This window comes from Enoplosus armatus, chromosome 23, assembly GCF_043641665.1.
Source record: "Enoplosus armatus isolate fEnoArm2 chromosome 23, fEnoArm2.hap1, whole genome shotgun sequence".
Lineage (NCBI taxonomy): Eukaryota > Metazoa > Chordata > Actinopteri > Centrarchiformes > Enoplosidae > Enoplosus > Enoplosus armatus.
The window spans coordinates 14,506,207-14,526,163 of NC_092202.1; the positions used below are offsets into that span (position 1 = coordinate 14,506,207).

Here is a 19,957-nt window from a genome sequence, read left to right on the forward strand (position 1 = left end):
CCAAATTTGCCTCACAGTCTGCACAGGATACGACAGGATCTGGCCTCAGACCCTCGATCCGGATAAGGAAAAACCTCAGGAAGAGCCACAGTGGAGACATGCAATAAGGCACATACAATAAATACAATCTCTGGTTCCCTGTACATGTACACACGGTTTTTCCACAGTATGACCTATTAAACAGCCTGCTGCGGAATGTGGCCCAGCATTGGTTGGCACGCCTCTCCCAACATAGACATAGGTATTGATTTATTTTAGATGGCACATTAAGGTCATTTTCATTGGGACTGAAATTGGATGTACAGTATATTTCCTGCTTATCGTGACAACTTCGCTAGGTTTGGGTGTAACCCCGTAAGGGAAACCTTGTTCGGCATCTAGCTTAGGTATTCACAAACAATGACAATGCTGTAAAATACGTGGTCACATGGATCTTGTAGTGTATAAGTAGATAATTAATACAAATTAGTAAAGGTGTAATCCCCATATTGTATATGAGAAATGAGAAATCACTGTCAGCAATTGACTTGAATTGAATTGCTATTCAAGATTAAAATGAAATGTATTGTAGCAATCTATTTACAATGGGGGTGGTGGGGTGGTGGTGGTGGTGGGGGGGGGGTCACCTCTAGGAGAGGGAGAGGCCATGACCTCTCATCTTTACGGCGATGGAGTCGTGGCCTTGTGCTCTGCAATGTGTAGGTCAAGTAGAGTATGTTGCACCGTTGTCTTACTACCATGGCAACAAGCATCAATCAGTGATGATTGACGGATTTACCAACTAATCATTTTCTGGTGTGTCAATGGTTTGTTTCATGTGTAGGCCGGGCTGCGTGGGAAAAATGACATGGAGCCTGCTATCGCGCGACAGAGTGGTATGCTTATGTGTTTGCGTCAGCATGGAGCCTACTGGCATGAAGCACTGGAGCCAAGGATCTACCCGGGAGACATGAATGATTTTGGTGTCCATTGTTCTCACCACTTGACCAACAGGATAATCTACTGGAGACATGGTGTGTTCCTTTGAGTTTTGTATTATTGAGGTGCCTGAGAGGCCTGTTCTTTTCAGTATGATGCTCCTGTCTGTTCTGTGTGGGAAGTGTGTGTGTGGGGGGGGGGGGGTTGAAGCGTGTAGTTGAAGGGGAGCGTCAGGTTATTACAGAAATATGGGTATGCAACCAACCTCATTCGTAACCTCTGTCACTTCGACTGATGATACTCCCCACTGCTGCCATGTGAGCAAAATGCAGAATGCTTACCTTTTCGTAGTAGCCATGACATTTAAAACAACTCCGTTACGTTGGTTTCAATTCACCAACAAAGTCATGTGGGGGAGCGCCCCCCCCTTTTTTTGTGAGCGCCCTTTCGGTTCCCGAATTTTTCATTCCCGTCGTCCGAAGCTCCCCCACCTGGCGCGGCCATCGCTGAATTACCAGACCCCAATCCGCAGTGAGCATACTGGCATTTGCTTGCAGTGGCGCGTTTGATGGCGGTTCAGCAGTCTTTGCAAATGGGCCAAATTCCATTTTGTTTGGAGTACTCTGCCAGCCAAAGAGAGTAAGGAAGCAGGAGCATGAGAGAGTGAATAGGAGGGGGATGAATCAATGAGTGTGTGTGTGTGTGTGAGAGAGTGGGAGACAGAAACACAAAAACAAACCAGCATCGCTCTCATTGGCAGGAGCAGACGACCCAGCCAAGCCTGACACCTCATCTCAAAGCATCAAAGCATGATGGAAAAATACCAGTGTCCACAGTGTGTACGTGTGTGTGTGTGACCAGACAGTGTTTTCACTACAAATGCCCTTACAGCTCACATGGCCCATTGATAGATTGTTGGAACATGTCTAGCATTTCTGTGTTAGCCTCTACGAACCAACACACTCCCCCACGGGGCAGACCCTCCCCCTGCGATCCCCTCTCTGTTAATGGCGTCAAAAGTCAGCGCTTAAACCGACACAAACCAGACAGGTAACGAAAAAAAAGGGCTTATAATAACCAAGTACAGCCACAACAACAAAGTATAAGAATGGACAATTATGTCCCCGAGGTTGTGTCCACATTCCTTACGAAGGTTTTTAGGTTTTTTTTGGGGAGGGTCTTGGTTTATCAGTGGTGTCAGATTTTGCTAAGTGAAAGGACATGGATATATCAACTTCCATGGAGTCTTTTAGTGTCCCATAGACGCCGTGTTTATCCAGGAACACCAAGTACAGATGAAACACTGGGCATTTCTGTACTTTCGGGCATCCCCGTAAAGAGTTTAGCGAAGGAGTTCGTCAAGACAGTCGCACCCTCACCCCGCCTCCACCAGACACCTCTCAGCCCAAATTTGATGATGTGGTCCTTCCCATGCAAGTCTGACGTAAAGAGATTCCCGCATGACCTGTAGACGTGTCTCGTGTATTCACAAATGGGAGGAAAAAGCTGTGTTTGAAAATGTTAAAGATGCTAGATCTTGAAATAAATGTCACTTTTAAAACCCTTTCTTAATTTCGTCACTTTTTTGGGGTTGCGCGGTCTCCGGGTGCTGGACTCCAGGTGGAATCCGTCCTCCTTGCTTTGTTAGGAGCTTCCGGGTCTTGGTGTTTGGGCCGCCTTGCTATACAGATGGATATGCGGTGTTGACAGCTTGGGTCTCGTTCTTTCTGTTGATGTGGCGCTTCGGTACAGTCCTGCTCTTCCTCTAGGTCTTCCTTGCTTCATGACCATGGGATTGTAAAGTGTGAAGCTGCCCTGTGTGTCTTTGGCCGTCTGTTTGTTCAACTCCTTCAGTCCCCGTAATCCTCTCTCTTTTTGCAACCATCCATCCACAATTGAGCAGATATAATCCATCCAGAGGAGGAGGGTAATAGTAGTCCCATTCTTAAACTACTCCAAAGAACCAACTGGCAAGGTGCAGAAAGCAGCAGGGATAGTGTACCGCCTTGGTATGTGGAACACTTGATGGTCTCTTGAATAAGCGTTGTTTTCCTGGTTGTGTCTTTCCTTGCTGCTTCACAGATAGATAGATGATAGAGTGGATGAGGGTATGACCATGGTCGTGTTCTCTGAGTGAGTGCTGCGCATGTGATCGCTCTGATGTTGAGGTTCAGACAAGGTCACGTCTTGGAACGGCTGTAAGTTGCGTTGAAATTGAAGGCTTTCCCGTTGTCAATCCAGGCAGCGCTTCGACTGGCGTGCTTGGTCTTGCGCAGTCTTCAGCGAGTGCTTTGAGTCCCCTGGTTTTGTTTCATGCCCCCCTCTGAAAAGAAGCAGCTGGAGACCCCATATGCCGTGGCACTAGCTCATGGGGAGCATCCTCCCCGGGCCAACTGCAGAGGTAGCAGTGACCGTGACAGCTGTGCATGGGGGCAATCCAGCATTCAAAGTCCGGTTAAAACAGGGACAATTTGCAAGTATAAACTTTACCATTTACAAAAGTGCTCTCCGGGGGGGGGCAACTTTCAGTTCTTGACAGCTTTGAAACAAAAGTGATTGCGAGACCCATGCCCAGCCCTACCTATATGTTATTGTATGTTATCATATACGTATCCTATTTTGTTGTATCTTATTATATTGTATCGCTTCTCTTTTGTATGGCTTCTTATGTTATGTTGCACATTTTGTTTTTGCACAAGCTTGTTTTTTTTTATTTTTATATTTGATCACACTGTACAGCGTCATATGTCAATGCATTGTATCCCAACTCAATTAAATGAAAAAAAAAAAAAAAAAACCTTCATAAGAGCAACTTCGTGTTTGTGTTTCCTCGCAGCGCTTCTAGAATATTGTGTACCCACTCCAACAGCCCTCACCCCGTCCCACTACCTAACACAAAAAGTAGTATCTTTTGTATCGTGGTGTATCTCATCTGGACGAAGTAATAGTACTGTAGTGGCCTTTTTAGGCCTAACTGTTTGAAGAGACAATTTTGCCCATAGCTCCATTCCATCTTGTCTGTGTAATTCTGTGAATTCTATAGCCAAGTTATGTGCAGAGCCCAGTGTTGGTAATGTGGAGTGGGTATCAGAGGGTATTAGTGTGCGGATTAGGGGGTTTATTTAGGATTTATGGGAAAACACGTAGGTACCAAGATAGGTGCCAGTTTTCAACTCCCTGTGTCTGTTTTGTCCCATCTTTCTGCCTCCCATTCTCTTCAACCTCACCCGTGGTTTGTGCTCTCCGTTTGTCTCCCTCTGTCTTGCTTTTTTTTTTTTAAATGTCCCTCTGGTCCATTCGTGCACCTTCCCCTGCGCGTTTCTCTATACTGCTTTACGCCCGACCTGTTCCTTCATCTAATTCAGCTATCTGGGACTTCTCTCTCAGTCACCAGTGCTTGGTTCCCCCGTTGGTTGGTACTTTCACTGTCTTCCTGTTGGTTTAAAGCGCAGTAGGTGAGTTTATGGTGATGTTTTGTCCCCTGCTGTGTTTTTCTACTCCTGCTGGTTTTTCATCCATGTACCAATCTCATCCCTTTTTCCTTATATAAACGTTGGCTATTACAAAACTTTTAACCAAAAACTGGGGAGGTCTACTTACAATTGGCAATGCTTAATGACTTGATAAAACAGATAAATTATTGCTTAGGCTTCTGTATTAGATGCCCCTAGCCTTGGTCCTGTCTCATTCCTGGCTACTCAGTGTTCTCCTTCTGCCCCCCCCCCCCCCCCCCCCCCATATACAGAGCTGGTTGTGCAGCTCTGTATTAGTGATGAGTGTGTTGCCGATGCCAACGTTGTGGTGTGATGGCACGGTCGCAGCGATGGGTAACACCCTGTAAGTCTGTTATAGTATGTCACGGCATAGGCAGAGCGCTGTGATGTCATCATCATGCTGCTCCATAGTTGCTCAAGACCGATAGGACGCAGGCAGAACCGAGGGCTGTTGTAAAGTGGCCGTCAACTCATATCACAGTTGGCTGTGGTCAGGTCAGGTGTTGTTCGTGTCACCTGACCACGTCGAACTGTGATGCAGTGTCGCATTGGGAAGTCCTTTAAAAGGCGTGGACAGAGCCGACAGCAGCTACTTGATGGCAGCACAAGCAGGGTTGTTAGCCAGGGAAGTTATCCTTTAAGTACCAATATACTACATGGGGATGTGCCTTCCCCAAAAACACAAGTTCTGACTGTGCTTTACCACTGCTATTGCTCCATCATTGTATGTCCTTTCCTTTGTGCCTGTAGCCACTAATTGCTCTTTCCATCGTATCACTTTTTTGTGTCAGAGAAAGTACTGGATGTGTTACAATCGAGCACCAGGATGCTAGTTTTGTGTGGAATGGACGCAGCTGTTTTCTGTTGCCGGAGTAATTACGTCACGAACACAGTCACGAACAAACAGCTGTTATCCAAGCACGCATGCCTTTGGCTTGTTGTTGTTGTTGTTGTTGTTTTGGATCAAAAGATGTACACTCTGCATTTCTGCGCCACCCAGGTGCGGCACCTGTCATGAACTCCCAGGTTACCATGGTCAAAGACATGGTAAACTGCTTTTACTCCTGTGCTTTAAAGTAGGACCAGTTGAGTCATTTTGGACTGGTCATTTTTGACTGGTTGAGAGTGACATCCTGCTCTGAGACACTTGATAAATGCAATCTACAATGATCTCCCCTCCACTTTGTATCTCATCAGTTGTTTCAAGATGAAGATTGATACCAGCCTGACTATGCCCCAGCTTCCAGAGGCCCTGTCCCAGGCAGGCCTTCAGTTTTCTGTGGCCACTGAGGAGGACTTCGATGAGATCATGGCTATGAGCCAGGACATCTATGGAGGCCTTGACTACCTGCCCACTAGATACACCAGCTGGCTGCAGGAGACCAACCGCACAGTCATATTGGCTCGCAAACAGGGAAAAGTGGTAAGTTCGATGAAAATATGAAAATGTTTTAAAACGATGGGGTTAAGAAAAGGCAGAATTCTTGTGTTTTATAAGCAAAGTCACTGTAACATTTTGCTAAGTAATATGTCACTGCCAAACACTGCTGCAGGCACCCAATGTAGTACAAATAAAACCATATGCATGTCCACTGAGCCCTTAGGTCAACTGGCAGTTTCAACAGGAAGCGGATCCGTTATGCGATGCAATTCACTACAACAGCTACAAGGATGTATGGAGACTGTGTTAACGTTTGATCAGACCATATACTGTATAAAAGAAGTGGACGTTGCCATTGTGACGTCACTCATTGGTTTGTGGAATACAGACTCGCTAAAATAGGAATAGGAGATAGGAATTTTCAGGCTTGCTGCTCTGCTCCAGCTACGAGAGTGATGTACAGTTCCAAAAAGGACCATGTTAATGTGAACGTCTCCTGTGATGCCTTGCAGATTGCTCTGGAGTCGGTGTGTGTGATTGATGAGGGGGAGACAATGCTGGTGGAAGGTCTCCGTGTCGCCCCTCAGGAAAGGGGCAAGGGTGTGGCAGGAGTTCTGCTGCGCTTTTGCTCCGAGCTGGTCAAGTCCAAGTACCCAGAGGTCAAAGTAAGCCGCTTGACCCGTGATGATCAGCTTGGACCAAAAGACTTCCAGAAGTATCGCATCATAACCAAGCAGGTACCAGCAACGAAAGCAGACTATAGGTCCTTTCTTTGTTTTGGTCTATACTCACCGTCAATGGCTGTAATTAATGACCGAAATGTTTCACGTTTACTGTTGCAGTTCTTCATGAGCTCACGCGTTGGTTTTCGTCTCTACAGGGTATTCTGCTGGTGCGCTTCAGAGCTGAAGACCTCAAGCTCCGTCTGCAGGAGCTTGGTCTGGGTGGAGACATCCAATCGTCTTTGTCCACCTCCCCCTCCAACCCCCCTCCGGTGCATCTTGACCAAACAACTATCCACCGGCTGTATCTGACCACTGACCTGATGCAGGGGGTCCTTCCTAATGCCACCATTATTCAAGATTGGCAGCCATTCAAGCCTTTGCCGAGTAACATGGCCATCCTACTGAAGAAGGACATTGACTGGATGGTGGATGACGTGTCCAACCCTACTGTGGCCAGCCTCTGTACCTTCCCTTTCAGGGTGCCCATTGGAGACGACTGGTAACTGTCCTTTTTTTATTTATTCATAATGCCAAGCAGATGTTGCAAGTTAAGTCAGGGACAACTGTTGTCCCTAAGAAAGTGTAAAACAATGTGATGTGCACTGCTGTCTACCATAGCATCGTTTGATTGTACCAGTGGGGGGGGTGCCAGAATTGCAAATATATTAGAAACTACATACATACTACATACAAACTATATAGTGGCTTTAAGATACTCATAATATTTAAGTATTTAAGATTATTTTTCCTCAGTCAACTGGTCCACTTTTTTTTAACCAGGTATTACCTGAACATTGATATGTTCGGTAAAGACCTGGACCTGGTTCGGCAGCAGTTCTTGTGCCACCTGCAGCGCCACACCGCCACCCTAAAGGGTCACGTGATGTGCCAGATGTTCCTGGATCCACCTCTCTGGAAGCCCATGGCCGAATTCTGCCACAACACCTTGAGCGTGGAGCTGGTGAAGGAGTATACTGAGCAGTGCGTGGTGGAGTCAGATATCGTCTAGTTACAGAAGGTGGATGGGAAGGAGTAGAAGATGAAGGAGCCAGAAAGGAATGAAGACAAAGGTCTAGACAACAAGGAATGGACACAACACAATTACACGTAACAGAAAAACACAAACCTCTTTACTGAGAAAACAGAAACCAAGCAAACGAAATGTAGTTTCGACAAAACAAAACAACTTTCCTGAATGCAGTAAATTAGATTCAATAATACATAAACAAATACAGGGCGTGGGCATAAAATGATGAACATCATATAATCAGCTACAATAGGTCTGTGACAAATACTACATTTGTAAAGATTCTGATATTCAACTGGTGTCAGAGATGTGTTGATACAACTTTACGGTCGTTTTTAAGTACCATTTTTTAAGGCCATAGTTTTGAGGTGTACTTAATATTTTGTGATCCCAATATACATGCATACCTTTGAGTAGAGGTCTATGGAAACCATGGAAAACATAACCGAACTCAAAGTGTATCGATTTGTTTTGAAGAAAAGAAGAGACCTAATCCGAACGGGGTTTCAGGGGCGGTCAGCACTATGAAGGTGGTTTACAACTGGTCAACGGTGCAAGTGTTCACCAAAGCTGAGCTCGGCTTGAAAGCCACAGCAAATGAATCCAGCCAGGGTCCTGCAATTGCCGATTTTGGTCCAAAACATTGTCGTGTGACCAGAGGCTGCCCAATGCAACAGCGCTACAAACGATGGCCTCAAAAGTGACCATAGAGCTGAATCATCACCTTATTCAAATTGCAATTAAGTTTCATTACAATGGGAACTGGTGTTTTTCAATATTATGTCCACCTCCTGTATGCCGTATGACATGGAAAGGTGTAATAAGAGTGATGAGCTCGGGGAAGCTTTCTCACACCGGTAGCAGTGATGTAACCTAAAACCTAAAAACAGTCAACATGCAAATGCTATATGCTTAAAGTACCCTTAGGGCATCTCAAACCTTTCATCTCTATTTTTTTCTGTAAATATGAACCTTCTAAATATGTACACAAGCTGAGTTGGGTTACTAAATCTGCACAACTCTGAAGGCACTTTATTAAGACTACACGGACACGGTCGTGTCTACGTTAAATTGAAAAGGAGTAGTTCAGGATCAAATAGGGGTAATTTACAGATCCCGTCACCCTAATGTAAATGGGTGCATCTATTCACTAGTATTACCTTACTTAGGAACATCAACAACAAATCTCTGCAGAAACAACAAACAAAGTCTGTTAGTGAAATGAACATGCTCAGTCACAAAATGGCTGACAATTTATCCTTTGTTATGGTCAGGCTTATGTCTTAGCTTTTGTCTTTTTTTTTTTGTTTCAAATATTTGACTGTACATATATGTTACTAATTTAATACTCTCACTTAAATGCTGCAATAAAATTTTAACTGAAACGATTAACTTCTGAAGCTGTAAGTGAAATCTAGGCTTACTTTCGTAGATCGCTAGCATAACGCCAAACAAAATGCTAATGCTTGAAAATGTGTAACAGACTACTGCGCAGTTTACTACTGGCTTCAGCTAACGCAGGAAGAGGGAAAGGAAATAACTGTGTTCAAATTAACAGAAATATACTGTTAGATGCTTTAACCGTCACTAATATTAGCTGGCAAAAACCTTTTGGGAAAAATAGCACTCCCTGTGAGCGTGCGAGACCGGTGTTCAGAGAAGGTTCAGCCATTTTAGAGCAATCTAATCTCTGATTTATCGTCTAGACATGAACAGAACACTGTGGATTATACCATGGCCAGGGACAGTGCTAATATCTGCGTGACTGGCACTTGTCCACTAAAATCAGGACACCTCAAACATAGTTCCAGTCAACAGCTTATTTAGTAAGGTGTTGGTTCTCCGTGAGCCTCTAGAACAGCTTCAGTGCCCCCCCCCCCCCCCCCCCGCAACTGATGACAATTTAGGCTCAATTTTTCGGCCGCGCTAACCGCATGGCTCCGTGGATGGCAATGTCTTGACTATTTGACATTCATGGTTCCCAAGAGGGGACTTTTCATCGTGCCACCAGTAGGTCAAGGTTTTTACTGATCCAGTAAAATATGGACAACATTGAAATACAGAAATTTAGCACACGCATTCACGTTCCCCTCAAGGATCAATTGTAATAACCTGCCTTTTCATGTAGCACCGCCGTCAGGTCAATATCTCGGTTTGTCGAACTCTTCGGGTTTATGACCAAATAACCTGCAAAATTAACGACAATTCCCGTCAGCCTCAGTAACAACTTTTGTTCAACGCTGATTAGCAAATGTTAGCATGCTTAACTGAGATGGGAAACATTATTCCCTAATGCTAAACATCATCACTTTAACTGTTATTGTGAGCATGTTAGCACGCTGACATTAGCATTTAGCTAAAAAAATAAATAAATAAATAAATGGTGTGCCTAAGTACAGCCTAACAAAGCTGCAGACTTTGGTCTGTCCTTTGGTAAGTGGCCATGGCATAAGCACAACACCGGACACCGATGTGTCACCCGTATAGAAAATAATTAACTTGGTGGAGGAAATAACACCCATTCTTTGGCCTCCACCTACGTGTAGTCCGTCTTCTTGTGCTAGGATGCCTGTATTACCACCTCTACTCGAGGCATCACATCAGGCCCAAATTTCTATTTTAATTTCTCTAGTGACTAATTGCCACTGTGGCATTAAAATGACATCATGAGAGCATAGCACCACACACACACACACACACACACACACACACACTCTCTAAATCTCCCTTTAAATGCCCATATAGAGGGTGTGAAAAAGCACCGTTCATCTGAGCCAGATAGGAATATCTTTTTGGAGAAACATCTCAGTTTGTATAGTACAATTTTACCTCCCCGTTGCCTTGACCAGCTTTTATCTTGACTTTGACCACCTTCCTCTTCTGGTATGCAATTTTCTAGGTGTGAGGATGACTGGGCCTATTTTCTGACGAAAGATAAATGATGAGAAAGCATTTATTCCCTGATGGAAAAAAAAAGGAAATAAATCATTAAACAGGACAGACACTTTTTAAAATGATTCATTGAGTGGTCATAATCCTCAACATATTGCAGGGAGCATAACAACATAGGAGGACAACTATCTTTTTACTCTATTGTTTGTAACCAAAGAAAGTCACCACTCATCTAAACTGATGTCCTATTATTTGCTGCCAGGAGTGAAGTGAAGATATGGAAGGTTGGAAAGCCATGGGAGTCATTTTTTTATTTTATTTTATACAATTTGTTTCCTCGTGATCACAGAATATGTTTTGTGATCTATTTATGGAAGTATTTATAAAAAACGTTTTATCGTGATCACCAGGACCCGCCTTATCGTGTCAGTTGATATTGTGCGTTGGTAGCTCACACTCTGGTATACCCAAAAAAAAAGTAGCAATTACTCAGTTTACCACAAACTCGTGTCACACAGTGAATCCAGAGCCCTGGGCCGGTCGACTGCTTTGCCTGGTTGGTAATCCAACTTTAGGTCTACCGCAGCTGCAGTGAAAGGGTTAGAAAATGTGGTCATAGTGTTTCATAGTGTGCCCTTGGCAATGAATAAGCAGACTAGTCTCATTAAAGGTGCAGTAGGCAATATTGTTTAATTATAATTTTGGTTGGAATAACTCATTTTGACCATTGCATTCCGCTAACAATATTTAATTGAAATTCAAAATGTGTGTCTGTGAGCGCCTGCCCCCTTTGTATTTCGCTTTTTTTTTCGGTCTGAATCAAACAACCAATCAGGGTTAGCCGGCACATAACTGGCCAATCACAGCGTCTCTGTGCAAACAAAAGGGTCATCCGGGTTCTACGTGTCCCTCCCTTCCTCTCTGCTGGCTGATTGGCCACGTATGTGCTAGGTAACCCACATGATTGGTGGTTTGATTCAAACTGGGTTCAGTTTTTAAAAACAAAAAACGAAATACAAAGGGGCGAGAGATAGTTTTCCAGTGGTATGAAACAGTTGGTTTACGTCATAGTGACCTTTTGTTAGTTGATCATAGATCGTTCCCATCTACTTCTTTAGCCACATCCTCCAGCTAGTCTGGGGGATCTCAAGACATTCCCGGGTCTGATAGAACATGCATTCCCCGTCAGCATGTTCTTCGTCTTTCCTGTCCTGGAAACCCTCTAAAGTGAGGTGTTCAGGAGCAGTGGTTCTACTCTGAGTTCCTGACCCTGTCTTCAAGGGTGAGACCAGACACCCCGTGAAGACGACTCATTTGAGTCGCTTGTGTCCGCAATCTCATTTTCTTTAGCGATCATTTAGGGTTGGTAAATTAAGAGCTTTGCCTCGCCCCTGACAGTCCGGCACAGGGTCCACGTTACAGAATGATTGGTGCAGCAGTCATTTGCCTGTCGGTCTCGCATTCCGTCATATCCTCACTTGTGAACAATACCCCAAGATGCTTGAATTTCTTCGCCAATCTACCTGTCGACCCCACGTTGCATCTTACCCTCACTTGTAAACAAGACCCCAAGATACTTGAACTCAGGTTTCTTGCTGGCAGCTAATCACTCCCACCTCAGCGTTAGGACTCCACCGTTTTCCAGTAGAGTACCACGGCTTCAGACTTGGAGGTGCTAATCATAGTTTGAATTACCACAGGTGAATTTTGCTCGTCTTCGTCGAATGATCGCGAGAAGTCAGTTTGGGAAGGTTTTGTTGATTTTGTGATCACGAAAAAACAAAGCTTGTTAATTTCAAGACCAATCATCTTAACCCATGTGCTGTACTGCCTTCTGTATGGAGATGACGTCTAGGAAGGGAAAGGTTTTAAAAGCCTTCATCCAGTGATTTAGAAATGTACATAAGCAGCTCCCCCCATCCCACCTCCTAACCCACACCCACTCACTACTAGTTAGTATAGTAAATTCTAACCAGCTGAGCAGTCGTTGAAACATACTCTGCACAAAAAGCTGGATATTTTCCTCACAATCAAATACACCCGCTGTTAAGTTCCGCATAACCCAACCGTAGTGTAACATAGAAAGTAGGGGTATCCTTCAACAGATTCCGTTAGACATGCTCATTAACTTATTTTTTTTTGTTGTCTTGTCATAATAATATGTAATACGTGTAAATACTGTACGCTGTGCTGGAAAGCCACTGGAGCTTGTGTGATGCCCCAGAATGACGACTTAATGTTAACACTTGAATGGCCAAAAAGTTTATGATAGCCTCATTTTGAAGGGGGGTGGGAAAAAAAAAAAAATAGTTGCCAGTCGTGAATTTTTCTCTGAGAACCTGTCAACCCATCACTGATCACTTCGCTTTATAAAAAATAAAATCTCTATTTTCAGTGTTCACTCAATGCGCCCTGCTGCCACTTCCCTTTCCGCACCATTTCAGCATGCTCTTGTTTTTCTTGAGTCCCGACATTATCTGCTTCACGGCAGGTGAAGGTCGCGAGATTGCTGGCCACTTTCTTTGTCGTTTATTAAGGTTGGGAGGGGGCTTTTTTTTTTTTTTTTTTCTCTCCAAGGCTTTCTTTCCCATCTACAAATCAACAATCCATTGTAAAAAATGTGTTGTTTCTTTCATCCATCTAAAGGCCTCAGTATGCTTCAAATCAAGTCGGTTGTACAACATTTTGTCCAACAGTGTCTAAATGGCGGGGGGGGGTAAAAAGCCTGCCATCATAGCATCCTCTTGGAATCATCCCCTTTTCACCTCTTTTCGAGGGTTTCCTTGTTGTGTGTCTTTGTAGTCCGGATGTGATGACACAAGCGCTGTGTTTAAAGCATACTGAGGCCTTAAGGTTCAGTTTTGACCTGTAACCTTCAGAGTTTTTTTGTGCACCAAGGAACGTCTTTCTACCCCTCGAGTTGCTTGGCTCATGGCACCCTCAATAAACTGGCCTGGTCGATTGTAATGAATTGTGGGCTGCCATTTGGAGTTTCTGGCTGCTTCTCTCGGCTACTGTTTTTGCCATCAGTCTAAATGCTGCGGCCTCCAACTCTGTGAACCGAAAAAGTTCAACAAGACAAGCTAAATGAATTCATTCCTATTTTGAATTTTGTAGAAAATAAATAAAATCAAAAATAAATAAAATCTATGAAGCTTACCCAGTCATCATCACATGTGAAAGAAAGCATCTTTTGTCACGGCTTATCACCAGCACTTTGACATTCCAAGCAATTCCTCGTTGGCGGTCAAATGAATCTGGCAGAAGCAAGGTTTTGTTTCCGGGTTTCTTTGCCGTGCCAGTGATCCAAATTGTCCACCCCGCCCACAAGTCCTCAATGTCCACGCTTTCAAATGTCCGTGATTCTCCCCAACTCCGGTGCCAAAGGGCGGACGCCTTCGCAAATTGAAAAGAGCGCTCGGCCAGTGAGTTCTGCAGATTGAGGTCAATCCAACAGACGTGGCTTGATGGATTTTCAGAATTTCAGAAAGCCCGACAGAGTTCTCGGATGAACCCTTTTCAATACCACTTTCGCATAAGGGATGCGTGTTAATAAATCACTTATTAATATAGTTCAGCTATTACAACTAAAAACCATTTTTTAAAAAATCATACTTTACAAATGGTTTATACTCTATTTGTAACTAATCGCTTTGTTAATGTTAATTAAAAACGTTTTATGCCTTATAGGTCAGTAATAAGGACAACATTTGGGTTGCCAGATTGTGAAAAACCAATTTGGCGTGCAACTCTTCCAGCATACTATACTTTTCTGTTTAGAAGTAGCTCTTTAGCTCGCTGACCACCTCCTGGAAAGGAGGACTGCAGCGCATTAAACTCGGAGATGCTTTGAATATGTCGCTGTAGGAATTCGCAAACAGCAAAATTATGTCATTTCTCTCACCGCTTTTAAAAAACAACCCATCGCGGCCATTCCCTGATCTTGTGCCCCTACTGGCAGATTGACATCACTTCAGTCATTTCAGGTTTAGGCAGGGGAAACAACTTGGTTAGTGCGGTAACCCCTAACCCTATTTTTTCAAGGTTAGGCAGCCTGCGTCAAGAGAATTGGGGTTTTAAAAAAAAAACACTAACATTGACTGTAAGGGTTACAGCCTAACCCTAACCCTCACTTGGTCAATGAAAGTCCCTGCCAGGTAAACCTTGCAAGAGAGGACAGTCTCGCTGGAGGTGGACATTCACCAGCCTAACGGATTCTTCACAACCTGATAATCCAAAAGTCCTTTGCTTTAGTAAACATTAATAAGCTGTGCATTAGCTATTAACAAAATCATCAGTAGCAACTTGTAAAACGTGCCACGGCTGTCTAATACATTTCTAAAGGGTTTAAAGGGCATCAGGGAGACGAACACAGGGGATGTATTTGATAACGAGGAAAATACGAATAAAAGGTGAGACAAAAAGGTTCCCGAAACTTTAAAGATCAGGCTGTAGAGCCCGGTAGCTCCCCCGAATCTCATTAATCAGGGAGTCTCAGAATGCGTTTTCCGAGGTTTCTGGAGAGCTGGATGCCCACGCTTGCTTCAGACTTCTATATTATGGCGCGCAAACATACGTTATGTTCAGCAGACACGCTGGACTTTATGCACAGTGTTCCTTCACCGGACGTGTGGGTGCATTGTGTGCTTGAGGAAGACGTGCCAAATTCCATGACTGCGGAGCGTCTGTGTCGGTCAATTGGCTTATGGGGATTTACTAAAAAGCAGCAAATTCCTGGAGTTTTTAATTCCGGTTAAATGTCCGGCCGTTGAAAACGTATCTATGAGTTAAAAAAAAATTCTTCCCCCCCCCTTACACACTAGCCCCATAGCACACAAACAAAAGTCAAAGGTGATACCATCAGCGGTTGAACGCGACACTGAATTGAAGTTTTTTTTGGTTACTTATAGCACTTTGTCTAAAAAAAAAAAAAAAAAGAAGAAATGTGATGATTGTATACTTTGTATACAAGTGAATAAAATGCTAACACATTGTGCTGCAAGCCCTGTAGGTATTATAGGGTTAAGTGTTATATTAATGTATGTTTTATGAATTACTGTACAAGCCATTGAGTTAGAAGCAGCATGCACTTTAGTTGTCTATGGCAATAATAGGTAAGCTCCCATCTCCTGTAAAGTAGCATCCACTTCAGTGAAAAACCAATGTTCTTGTCGCGCATCTTGATGTCCAGAAAACAAATCATACAGTGTCATGTGAGATGAGCCTTTCTCTGTCGGGTCCTGACAATGTTCCTTTCAACGCTGAACCATTTCACAGACGACACGCAGAGCAGTTTTGCGCGTCGGTGTACAGTGGCATTGAAAATAAGACTATATTTTATTCTCAGAGAGAGAGAGAGAGAGAGAGAGAGACGACGACTATAAGAGTAACACAATGAGAGGTTGACATGGCTGTGTTCTGAAGGAGCAATGCAGGTTCGGGTTGGTTAAGCCAGGAGATTAAAAAGTAACCAAGTACATTTAGTATTCTAGTTTTTAAGTACTTTATGTGAGTAATTCCATTTTGTGAGACCTTATCCTTTTTACATTTCAGAAGGAAATATTGTCCTTTTTACTCCACGACATTAACCTTAACAGTTGTAGTAACTAGTTACTTTCAAGACTAACGTTGTTACATGCAAAATATAAATAAGATGCACTGCTAGGGTTTAAACTAGCCAGTGTGATGATAGAAATGTGTAGGTTTCAAAGATAATTTTATTTTAATATGCACTCAGTGATGCAAACCTTTATCTCTGTACATTAAATCTTTCTCTGTGCTTGATTTGTAGTGATTGCTTTATCATGGCTTGATTGGTAATGCCTTGAACCTCCACAAGGGGGTACATGAACAAACCTTCCTCATTTGTTGTACTTTAAGTAAAGACAAGTGACGAGTCTGTGTTTTCTTTCACGTTATTTTCCTCCTTTTTTTCCCCCCACATATTTGGAAATACCCCTATTTGCTTTCTTTCCAAGTGTGTTTCCTGAGAATCTTTATTAGTTTCATGCCTGTGCCTTCAAGAAATAGGTCAAACCTTTTGGAGAAATTGCATTCCCTTATTTGCTTAATTTCAGAGAGTTGCGTGAGGAGATGGCTATCAATGTCATGTCTGTGTGTTTATTACAGAGCTGGAGTCAGGACGTGGTTAGCCTAGCTTAGCATAAAGACTGGGCTCTGTCCAAAGTTAAAATACGCCTACTTACACCTCTAAAGCTCACCAATTTACAGGTTGTAACAAGGTTCATTTATGAGCTTTAGATCTGTATTTTTTTAACTCTGGAAAGCTATTCTCCCCAGCTTCCAGTCTTTATGCTAAGCTAGGCTAACCACATCCTGACTCTGTACTTAACACACAGACGTGAGAGCGATATCAATTTGAACACCTTACTCACAGAAAGAAGGTAAATAACTTTGTTTTCCAACATGCCGAACTATTCTTTTAAGGGTCTGGAGTCAGGACGTTTAGCCTAGCTTAGCATAAAGACCGGGGGTGAAAAAAACGATTCCGTGAATTCCACCAGCAGTATGTGGAGAAATGAGATATTTACAGTTTATCTCATTAGTCCTAATGCAACAGTAATCTAACAATGTGAAAACATGCACGAGTACTTGTACTTCTGATATTTTACTACATTTGACTTTGAATACTACTATACTTTTACTTATATGACCTTCGGATTGCAGTATTATTCCACTGTGGTACTGATAGCTTTACTTAAATAAAGGAGCAAAGTCCTTTTCCCACTACTGTTTAAGTCATTCTGTGCCTACCTATCACAGTTTTTATGATTATATTTTGATATGAAAGTATTTTGGTAGTGCTTGGATGGTTGTACAGTGGAATCCGTAGTAATAGAAAAATATTCTCAGAGGCATATCAATACATTTGGAGTTGTTTATTGCTGCTACAACTGTTGCAATATATTGAAATAAAAAAAGAGGAGATTTCAAGCACAACTGATCACGCTCGATGCTACAGGACATGTTTCCTCTGAAAGAGAAAAGATTAGAAATCGAATTAACTGTGGAAAAGTGAAGTGAAAGCATACTGTACCATCGCTGTGAAAGTCAGGGCTGGCACATTGTGGTGAACTACCTGCAGAAGATTTCCTGTTCATTCTTGGGTTTGGGTTTGTTTTGGCCACCACCTTGTACTTACTTCAGTTCTTTCTTTTCTAGGACTGTGGTTTTGCTGTAATCTGTGGATTTTTTTTTTTTTTTTTTGCGTTGGAACTTCTTTGAATGTCTTAAAGCCTTCATTATCAGAAGGAAGGCGTGGGAGAGGAGCTCTGTGTCGTGACTGGACCTGTTGTGTGCACTCCGCACTACAGATGAGTTCACGAGGACCTCCTGTCAGAGGACGCGAGCTGCCGTGGGAAAGAGGGAAAAATAGCAAAAGAAAGCAAAAAAATTTTTTTAAAAATACGGCTATTCGAGATCATGAGTTGCCAGAACAAACCAAGAAATCACGAAGGCAGCAATGTCACCAATCCCAATGGCAATCCCAATTGAAATCCCAATTGAAATCCCAATGGCTAGCCCAATGGCAATTTCAATGGCAATTTCAATGGCTATCTCAACGGCAACCCCAGTTGTTTTGGTCCCTGTTCTGTCAGTATCTCGCAAGAGGGCGCCATTGCACGATCCACTGATTTGATGCCAGTTGGTGACAGTTATGTGCCAAGAAATGTAGCAACGCACCAACAAAGCCAGTGAAGAAGAAAACCTGCTGGCGAGCAAACATGGATAGAAACAATGCAGATTTGATATTCTCCCCCCAAAAAAAAAAAATCAATGTTGCAAATGTTTTGTGATGCATGTTTATTAGACCTCAAGACCAAAAAAAAAACTCCACGGGGCATCTGGCTTATGCTTTGGTTACATATTACACATTTTACTTATTAGCAACTTAGCATCATTTTCAACCTGGGGTCCCTACGTTTACAAAGCTAATCCCTGATCCCTCTGTGTAAAGCTCTTATATAAATACACCCTTTATCTCTATGCTTTGTAAGTTTACATTCTTGGTTTTTCATTCCCCCAAAGAAACATGGGGGTGGGCTCCTGCTTAGGGTGGGATCTCTTATATCAATTTAATGCACTTTAATGTCCAACAGCAGGCAACAAAGTTTATTTCCAGGTAAGTGGTAACCGTCATGACACGGAGTACTGTTGTCTCTCTCTGTGGGGCCACTGCCCTGCCTGAGGAGGAGATCTTTGCCGTCCATCGGTGGGACATTTTGGACTTGGTGAGTATACAGCCCATGCAACTCTTGTTTTTTTTTTTTTCTAGAATATATTCCGATCATCTGAACCTGTCATCTAATCATTTACGATTCATCACCGATCATGTCTCATCTCGAGCTTCACTGGCGCGGCAGATCAGATCAGAGGATCTATATTGCCAAAGCAGTGCAGAAAATTGATTAGTCGCCTTTGCAGGATCCCCTCACTTCTGTGGTTCGTTGTTGTTCAGGGGATTGACAGGTGCCGGGCAGCCTTTTGTCTGGGTGAGTATAAAATCTATACAACTCTATACCAGCTTTTACTATGAATACTGTATTATGTCTAACATCTGTCTGTCTGTCTGCCTGTCTCTCTCTCTCTCTCTCTCGCTCCTACAGGCTACTTCGTCTACTGCACTTATGAAGCATCTGTGTTTCATTTTATGTCTTTTATGTACGACTTTTACTCTTTGCATTTTGATACATACAGTGAATTTAAGATGATATACTTAGGTTTTATTGCATCATTTTATACGTCGACTTCCAGCAGAGCTTTTTCTTTGACAGCTACTTGTACTTCTCCTTGAGTATGGGTACCGAGTACCCCACAGCCACCTCTGATCACCAGGGAGTCAGTCAAGAGCGACTGAGCACACTCGTCCTCTTGCACCTATGAGTGTGAGCATGCAGGAACAGCGCTTTGACCGTGGAGGAAACTACCTGAGGTGAGGGAAGAAGTAAATGAGAAGCAAATGCCAACCGGCTGTCACACCGAAGAGACATGAAGGGCCAAGGGTCATGCATCATACAGGCTGAAAATGGAACAGGGGGCGCATGCTGAAAACAAAGGTCACCGCAACTGACGGAGAACCGACAGTAGCCCGCGGCGACGGGACCGGAGCACGAAGGCGGCAACCGAGACACTTACACCAGCAGCTGTAACACCTGAATCAACAGTGAGAAATGAGTTTGTGAACAGCGTAGTAAGAGTTCCCATCAGATACTGGGAATAATGGCAGACTGTTTCAGGAAGTGTTGTGTTAAGTTCCTATTTCACCAGCAGGTGGTGGTGCTGCTGCAGCAGCACGGCCTGTGCAGTTTTGTGTGCTCTGCAGTTGCACAAGTGCTCTCACACACTGAGGCACATAATGTAACCGACCAGTCCCAAATGTTGCAGTATCAGGCACCAAACCAGATAACAAGGCCGCACACACACACACACACACACACACACACACACACACACACACACACACACACACACACACAACTCTTCTCCAAAACATGTCCGA

The 19,957-nt window shown here is 43.4% G+C and overlaps 1 protein-coding gene across 1 annotated transcript; it reads left to right on the forward strand.

The window, feature by feature from the left end:
- Nucleotides 1-975: 975 nt before the first annotated feature.
- nat16 (N-acetyltransferase 16) lies at nucleotides 976-7,527 on the forward strand. The gene is made up of 5 exons (XM_070930138.1): nucleotides 976-1,013; nucleotides 5,610-5,835; nucleotides 6,306-6,530; nucleotides 6,674-7,017; nucleotides 7,299-7,527. The coding sequence occupies exons 2-5, from the start codon at nucleotides 5,620-5,622 to the stop codon at nucleotides 7,525-7,527; spliced, it is 1,014 nt and encodes a 337-aa protein (XP_070786239.1). The 5' UTR covers nucleotides 976-1,013; nucleotides 5,610-5,619.
- Nucleotides 7,528-19,957: the final 12,430 nt, after the last annotated feature.

Bases quoted from the DNA above. Each gene is read 5' to 3' on its own strand.
- nat16 (XM_070930138.1), top strand. From the start codon at position 5,620: ATGAAGATTGATACCAGCCTGACTATGCCCCAGCTTCCAGAGGCCCTG. The intron at 5,836-6,305 runs GTAAGTTCGATG...GATGCCTTGCAG, and splicing joins CTCGCAAACAGGGAAAAGTG to ATTGCTCTGGAGTCGGTGTG. The intron at 6,531-6,673 runs GTACCAGCAACG...TCGTCTCTACAG, and splicing joins ATCGCATCATAACCAAGCAG to GGTATTCTGCTGGTGCGCTT.